The 8,606-nt window shown below is 35.5% G+C and overlaps 1 protein-coding gene across 1 annotated transcript; it reads right to left on the minus strand.

Annotated features, from left to right (window-relative positions):
- Positions 1-1,033: 1,033 nt before the first annotated feature.
- On the minus strand, positions 1,034-7,949 carry LOC136037263 (eukaryotic translation initiation factor 1A, Y-chromosomal-like). The gene has a single exon (XM_065719897.1). The coding sequence runs from the start codon at positions 7,947-7,949 to the stop codon at positions 7,509-7,511; it is 441 nt and encodes a 146-aa protein (XP_065575969.1). The 3' UTR covers positions 1,034-7,508.
- Between the last annotated feature and the right edge of the window lie 657 nt (positions 7,950-8,606).

An 8,606-nucleotide genomic window follows, 5' to 3' on the forward strand; every position in this document is an offset into this window, starting at 1 on the left:
AGGGTATTGTGCTATATGTGACGGATTCTATAGTTGAGCCGGAAAACTGGTCTGGTTTGGGTCAGATGAATATATGAAGGTTTATAAAAGGAATTGTTTTTAGGCGTTTAAGATATGACCAAAAACGATATTAGCATCAAGAGCAGTGTTTTTAACTAATTCTGTAAGAGAAGACTCATTGAAGTAAGAGAGGACATACGCTGTCACTTTGCGCCTAACAAGAATACCGGAATAAATTATTTCAAATCGCTTGTTTCTTTTAAAACGTCGGTTTTTCATTCGTATATCAAGCGCTCCAAAAATGTAGACTTTTATAAGTTTTAATTATGTATATCCTTGTTATATGTTCAAGCTACATCTGAATAAAGCGAAGGGGGAACAGTTTTTGACTAAATCCAAGAGTGTTCAGAAGGGTTGACACTGCGTCCACACAGGGTCCGATCAGTATCTCCTTGTTGTGCCACCGCTTAGGCTCGCGTCAATTACTCCTTTTTTACTAAAGCTAATTGTTTTCGCGTGTGAGATTTATTTGAGATTACTTTTAAACGACCAAGTAATTTCCATCATTTGGGAAACTTTTTCTTGGGCATGTAAAATAATGCCTACTTCTGAGTCTAAAACAGCTCTTTCTCGTTCCCTAACATATCCCTCTGTTTCATAGTTTAGGATAAAATTATAAATAATAAAGGCAACATTGAAGCTGCAAGAATTTTTCTTTCAGGTCCTTCAGAGCTTCAGAATTGTATGGCATCATGAAGATATGGATTGCATCACGAGAACAGTTAATGTGCCTGATCAGCCTCTTCAATTTCGTTTCATAGATCGTTTTTAAGACCATTGGAAGCAACAAAAAAAAATAATAGAAAATGTCTAGAAAACAGGGAAAATCTCGTATAAAATTTCAGCTAAATGTTCCTAATTACAAAAACTTAATATAAATAATAAATGTTAATATAATAAAATTTCCAATCAAAAACTTTATATAACGTAACATAGAGGCTAATAGTACCTGAACAAAGAATTTTTTCAGAGCTTTCGTGAGCTAAGAGAAAATTTTGCCAAGAATACTTAATAAAATTCATAACAATTCAAAACTTTATTAGACAAGGTTGATCATGGATTTCGAGTCCTGTGGTGGCGCAGTTGGTTTGACCTTAGCTTGGTAATACAGGACCCAGAGATCGAATCATGCTGCAGCAATGCACTGCAGGGCCGACGCAGGGGCCTTAGTATTCAAGAAGCGGCGTTAATCTGATACAATACAATACAGTAATGGATTTTGAGAGTGAAATAAAAAAAATTGAAAAGCAAAATAAAACCTGTGCATCTGTTCACTTAAAAAATAACTATGGATCACATTTGTTTTGCAGGGACATGTTTTGTATTTCAATATCAAATTAGCCATGTGAGCTACAATTCTTGTTTAAATAAACCTTTCTTTTTCTCTCTCTTTTCCTTCCGTATATGAGGGAAGCTTCCCTTTCTTCAACTCCTCGATCTTTAAGCTATAGTTTGAATTTACATCTTAAATTATTTAAGAACAACTGCAGAAACACAATGCCAATGAGTCGGGAGAAGAAGCTCTTCTTAAGCACTAAAAACCTTCAGTGTAATGAGTGAAGAATTGATGAGAGGGAAGCCCCCTCACATACAAAAAAAAACTCTATTCGTTTCAATTGTTATGTTGCTCCTTACTATAAATTAAAAGCACTTGTTTTCTTAAAAATTTGATTCCTGGTTGTTTTTCAAATTATACCAGGAAATCCTTTCCCGGGGAAAAATCTTCCCAATAATAAAATTCCTCCCGTGCAAGATTCTCACGTAGAAATTTACTCCCGCTTAGGGATAACCCCTCCCCTTGTACAATGCTCTCTTCGCTTATAATTCTCCCTGGGAAGATTTACCCCAGAAAATACCCTTGGAAGATTCTCCTTACTTTCATTAAAAAAAAACTGTTTTTAATCCACTTTCTAATATGTTTCAAATTATGTCAGAAACACCCCTCTCCTCCTCCTGGAATGTTTATGATTCCTATCATTTTCAAAAAACATCCCAGCTTAGAAATGAGGAAGTTGACCTATTCTATCTTTACTAGAATTAACAGCAGTAAAAACCAGTATTATACAATCAAGACCAACGGAAGCTGTCACATAATGTGCTATTAAAAGAGTTTTCAGGTAGCAAGAACCATTTGACCAGCCAAAAACCAGAACATAATTTTGAGAAAAAATGCAGAAACTACTTAAAAACAACGAATAAAAAACAAAAGAAAGAAATAAAACATCCTCATTGAGTGAGATATGTGGAATCATCCTCTGCAATTACTTAAAATTAAAATTGATGGAGAAAAATGCACACCAGCTGCTGTAACATAAGTTAATGTAACACAAAAATCAATGTCAGTATTCAAGAAGCGTCGTTAATCTGATACAATACAATACAATCATGGATTTTTAGAGTGAAATTTAAAAAATTGAAAAGCAAAATAAAACTTGTGCATCTGTTCACTTAAGAAATAACTATGGATCACATATGTATTTTAAAGTTTTTATTGCTTTTTTATACTTATTTCGAAGATTTAAATGTTGTTTAAGGCAATCCATGATTTACACATTGGCCCACTAGGCCTAGGCCTAGGGGCGCACAATGTCGAGGGGAGAAAAAAAACACTGAGTGATTTTCTTGTCTTAACAAAACCAGACTGATGTGATTTATCGACAAAGTGCCCTTTGCTGCTGTCCTGCCTTTTCACAGAAAAGTGATTTTAAAACAAAATAGGAATTTTGTAGCCGCTTATAAACTGTCAAATGTCTCCAAAGAATGACAGCTGAGAGCTTAGTATCGCCGTTCTCTTGCATTACTTCTGGTTCATCACTCGTCAGTTGTCTTCTGTTCAGGGCTTCCACTATCCCTGAAAATTTCGAGAATTTCTCTGTAAATTACTTGGGCCTAGGGGTGCCAAAGATCTAAATCTGGCCCTAGGTCAAAGACTTAAATCTGGCTCTAGGTCTTTCTTCCAATTAAAAATTCCCCTTCCAATCATCATGTTCCGCGAATTGTTGTTAACAAGTTTATGTTTATCAGAAATCCTGTTTCTGTAAGCTAGCAGAAAAGATTCCGCAAATGAGCCAAACTAGAGATCACTTTTGTGCCGCGAAAGTAACCTAAGGCATAAACAAGGAGATGAAATTTAATTTTTCGCTATGGGATAGGAAGATTTCAATCGGAGAGTTTAAGATGCTACCTCCTAAAAATTATGTATAACGATTATTATTATTTGTAAACTGGTCACTGGGACGACACAAGAGCCCTTAGAAGTTTATATTCCTAGATCTTCGCCCTTTTGGGAACTAATTATGAAACTAGAGATATAGAGAAACACGAAAAATAGCTAATTATGAAACGAATCTCCTACGTTGCTAACACAGATTATATATCATTGATTAGCAGAACGAGATCGGGCCTGGTCCACTAAGATGATCTTGTTTCTCGTCTGTTTTCTAATGTCGGATTAACCCTGAATGTTGATAAATGTGAGTACCTGGCATTCAACGTAAAATCACCAGCTACAGTTTTTTGCACTTAAAATCACCAGCTACTGCAATTCGATATGTGAATTTTATTAAGTGGCTTGGTATCCATATTTGCAGTACGCTCTCTGGGCTCTGTGTAAAAGCTTTTGACGACATTAAACAAAAGCTTCACATAGGCTACGGGAAAGTCGTTGCTAATCGTGGTCTTTACTCTACAATATAAAATGATTGTGCCAGTTTTATTATCCCCATTTATCCTCTGCTCCAGAAGAAGCAACTAAAATCAGCTCGAGTGATGTACTTTCGGTACCTGAAGTACCTACTTTATTTGCCTTGTTCTTACCGTAGTCATGGCATTGTTAGTAAATACGGTGCTACGGATATTACTGAGTCATTTAAAAGACTAAATACTGTTTTAGCTGGAAATGCTATTTTTTCTTTAGGTTATTTCTACCCATTAATTAAATTGTTTTGCCACTAGTGATTGTGCATTATATTTGTGTATATTGAAGTTTTTTCATGTTACTTTTTTCCTAGCACTCCGCTTGTTTTCGTTGTTTTCTAACGGGTTAAAAATAATTCTTATTATTATTATTAGTACAGTGACAATTATGTTCTGGTCTTCAGAAGGCATGGGGGGCGTCAGCCCTACTCATTTTGTTTTGGGTTATTGTCTTTTCAAGAGTGTTAAATTTTAACTTTTTAAGTATTCACATTGCATTAACAGAAGGTAAACACGAATGATACTATCTTGTGAACAATTTATTAATAAACTTAATTACGATAAAACTATAACCCTGGCCGACGCAGAGCAGGGCACGATATGGTAGATTACAATTTAAGCTAATGTAAAGCAATAGCAAGTACCCTAAAGATCGTTAGACCTGTTTGAATTCCTTTTAATGATCAGAAACGCAATCTTCTACCCAGTTTGATGATGAAGAATGGAATACTAACATAGAAAGTAAAATTTTCATTGATATTTGCCAAAGGTATATTATAAAGGATTTGAATAAAAATACTGATGAGAGTAGGACCATCGAAAAACTGATTTTATAATATGCCACTTACAGGCTTGTTGACGTTGATATTATCTAATTAATTTGCTGAATAGAACGAGCTAAGATAGGCATCAGATCATTTTTTACATATCTGATGAGTTTGTGCGCATATAATAAGAAAGAGGTATTTTCAAATCAGGAAAAAAATTGCAAGGCTCTACAACGTGCTCTTTTCGGACAGAAAAATGTCAAATGGAAGGCGTCGGCACCGTATCCTTTTTCAACGAATTTAAAGCTCGAAAATTTGGGTTCAATCAAGGGATCGAGCCCAAATCCCCTCCCCTCTTGATACGTCCTTGACTCTGGGTAATGCTCAGATCATATTATAGTCACATCTCCGGATAAAATCAAAATTGCGAATGAGCATAGCTCCAATTGTGTGTCCTTTTCGTAATTTTTCGGGTTGAACCATATTCAACTTTCGAGTATTAATGCAATCGAAAATTTAGGATACGTTCATAATTCATGCCATGTTTAGCCATATTTAAGATATTGCTAAGGATCACAAGAAGGAAACAAATATCCGTATAAAATCAAGTACCCCCAAAAGGGGAAACTGAGTATAGAAAAAACTACTCCTATGTATTATCTATTCGTTCAAATACAAGGGGTGGTCGTAAAACTTAGAAATGTACTCAGTCGGTTGGGAATGGACAGCCCTAGTGCCCTTCAAGAGTCGAAAATGATTGGAGGGAAACCATCGCCCCCCATGTATTTTTTGCAACTTGGCCCTAAAAGGGGTTATACGACGTCATCAAAGGTCAAACGTCATCGATTCTATTAAAGAAGGAGAGCTTCAAAAATATGTGTCGTTGTTTATTAAATTCCAGCTAAAAAAAATTTAACTTTTTTTTCGTGTGTGGAATTTCTTTCTTAAGCATTTTTTCTTACAAGGCTTTGTCAAAGTCACATTTTGGATTCAAGAGCCTATTTGATGATCGCTTATACATTTAATCGCCTATTGGATGATTGCTTATAGATTTAATGGCCTATATCTAAGTCCAATTGTCATTCAATAGCCGATTTTGTATTCAGTTGCCCTTTCACCTTTACATTGAAAGCGTCTTCTTTTATTTTGTGGTTGATTTATCAACCACGGGGTTTCTTTTGATTTATTTTAGCGGTTGTTATTGGGGCTTTTCTGTATTTTTTCTATTTCTGCATTAACGACGGATAATCAGTGGTATCAGCCGAAATATTTTAAGTATTTTTACATTGAAAAAGTTGTTTTTCGGTAAATCTACCGCAATTGGTTACAAAAAGACTTTAAAAACGAATAAGAATATATCTTTGTGCTGTTTTAGCATGTTTTTACGAGTCAGACAAACATACGAAAAAATTTTTAAAACGCATCAAAAATCTATTTTTATGCTTTTCATATTACGTTTTTACAATTCGAATAAACATTGAACAGCAGGAGGAGGATTTAAACCCCTCCCCAGAATACGGCCTTGAGTGCATGGTGTACTTCAATTTGACTGGTATTTGGAGGATCGACCCTTCGAACAGATGGGTGTATCACGACAATCAGCTGCTTTGGGACCGCTTCTGGGAAAAGAACAACAACATTTCGGAATGAGCACGAATTCTCGAGCAACAACCAATTTTCGCTGATTTCGTCTGAATCGGAATACACTTTAAAAGTCCAAGGTGAGGCGCACTTTGACCTTTGAAATAAAATCTTTTAAACTGTTTTCACTCAGATTTCCAGAATCTCCCTTCACGACACCAATAACGAGGGTAGCTTCACAATTGCTTCAATCAACGGTTTAAGTTTATTTACGTTTTCAGCAATCTGATTAGCTACGGCCTTTGACTTAACCACAATGCATCATTCAGAAGTTGATCGCTTTAGTGGAGATCTTGTCTGATTCTTCAGGACACAAACTGTCAACGAAGGGGTTACGGTTACTTACCGACGCAATGTTTTTAAACAGTTTTAAGAGTAACGGTATATGTCGTAGCTGTGGCAGGTTTTTGAGGCTGCCACTGAGAGGAGTCATTTATAGTTTTGCCACTCTGACTCATGCATTCCACTAAACCATCAACTTTACTAGCTATTTCGTTAACTTTAGAGACAAAATTCATGGATGCATCAGAAGTGCGGGTTTGACATGGTGAAAGAAAAAACATTTTTCGCATAGGCTCATCCTATTTTGATTTTTCAAATGTCCGTTACATTGTCCTCTTTTTCGTATGATTCACTTTTCTTGTAGACATTCCTAGTTCTTCATACAAATCACGTTTCAAAAATCACGGTCATAAAAGGGGATCGCTTTCCATATTATCACGTGTAACTTAATGCCTTCTGTAAGTCATTGCGTAAAAAAGTTCTGCAACGGGTTAAACACAAATCTCTCTGACACGCAAACAAAATTATATTCATATCCAAAGTCTAAATAATAGCCAAGGATGGTCCAAAATTTTATTTCAGGTACGTCAATTAGGCAGCACTTTAGAACTAAATACAAAGTGAAGTGAATGAATGTCAGTCAACGACTGATGTCCGGACTAAAACAGAAGACAACCCTGGTGGGAATTGCCGGTACTCCAATCACCTTTCCTCAGCAATTTAAGGATATATATCCAACCAGTACTAATGCGGCTCTTCTTGTTTGTTACCACCCTCTTCTGCACAGTGTCTCGCCGAATTAGCAATATTTGTTTTCAGAAGAAACAAACATTTAATATAAACTGTATGTTCCAACATTCAGTACATAAATTTTCTGTAATAAGCAAATTCCTTCATAACACAAACAATATCATCGACCAAGAACAAGTTGAAGCATTAAGTCCATTAAATTCCTAAATATAAGACGGGCATAGTCATCCCAAACGGCAGCTTAGCGTGATAAGGTGCTAAAATAAATTTCTTAAAACTAAATGCAATTAGGAGAAATAAAGCACATTCAGTTTATACGTCATCAATATCTGCATCACTTTCATTTCCTGGGTCGTCACCAAATTCGATTTCGTCATCCAATCCATCGCCACCAAACAGATTGTCTGTGAGCTTGACGCTCTCAGGAAGTTCACCATAGGTTTTCAAGTTTCTGGCTTCATCGGGATTATATTTCTGGATTACATCTGCTTTTGCATCTTGGAAATCTCGAATGCCAACAAGAATAATATCTCCTGTGTTAATCCATACCTTTTTACGAAGTTTTCCTCTTATATGACAAAGCCTTTTTGTACCATCAAAACAAGTTGCTTCAAGGCGACAATTACCGAGCATTTTGGTAACTTGGGCATATTCCTGCCCATCTTCCTTGAATACCAATTCTCTTTTTTCAATTTCATTTTTATTCTTTCCTCTCCGTCCCTTCTTTCCTCCTTTTCCAATATTTTTAGGCATTTTCAATGAGAGTCTTCAAATAGACTAGACTTAGTTGAAATTAGTTGAGTACTGATCGGAACTGATTTATTATCACAATTCTTTTGCAATATTTTGAAAGAGCTGTTTAAGGACTTATTTTATATGAGACTGCTACATCTACATGATTTTGCAATTAACAAAACATGAAATTTAGAATAATATCCATTTTTTGACAAAAAAAAATTATTTTTTATGGAAAATGAGGAAAGACGTCATAAATATAGGTTAGACCACAAATGACGTTACAGTAAAACTATATGATGACGTTATTTGCCTTTTGGTTCGTTCTTTATTATATCCAGATAAGAAAAGTCGGGCTTTTTCCTATGAGTAATATACAATTGAGCTAAAGGGGGTTAATGAGCTATTAATGAGTTATCCTAGGTAGATGTATTATTCCATTTCTACTACCATAACGGATGTCTTGCAATATTTACTCACAAATATTTAAAAAGTTGATAGAGAGCAAGACAATATGGGCATCCGTTAACAGGAGTCTCCCCTCTTATACTCAACAGAGTTAAATCTTTTAGTCAAACAGATGCAAAAATCACCAGCGTTAGCATAACAATTAGTAAGGTGCTCAGAGCACTAGGCCAGCTGGATGTCATCAAAGCTTCAGAACCTGACAGGATT

Source organism: Artemia franciscana, chromosome 16 (assembly GCF_032884065.1).
Source record: "Artemia franciscana chromosome 16, ASM3288406v1, whole genome shotgun sequence".
Taxonomy (NCBI): domain Eukaryota; kingdom Metazoa; phylum Arthropoda; class Branchiopoda; order Anostraca; family Artemiidae; genus Artemia; species Artemia franciscana.

Bases quoted from the DNA above. Each gene is read 5' to 3' on its own strand.
- LOC136037263 (XM_065719897.1), bottom strand. From the start codon at position 7,949: ATGCCTAAAAATATTGGAAAAGGAGGAAAGAAGGGACGGAGAGGAAAG.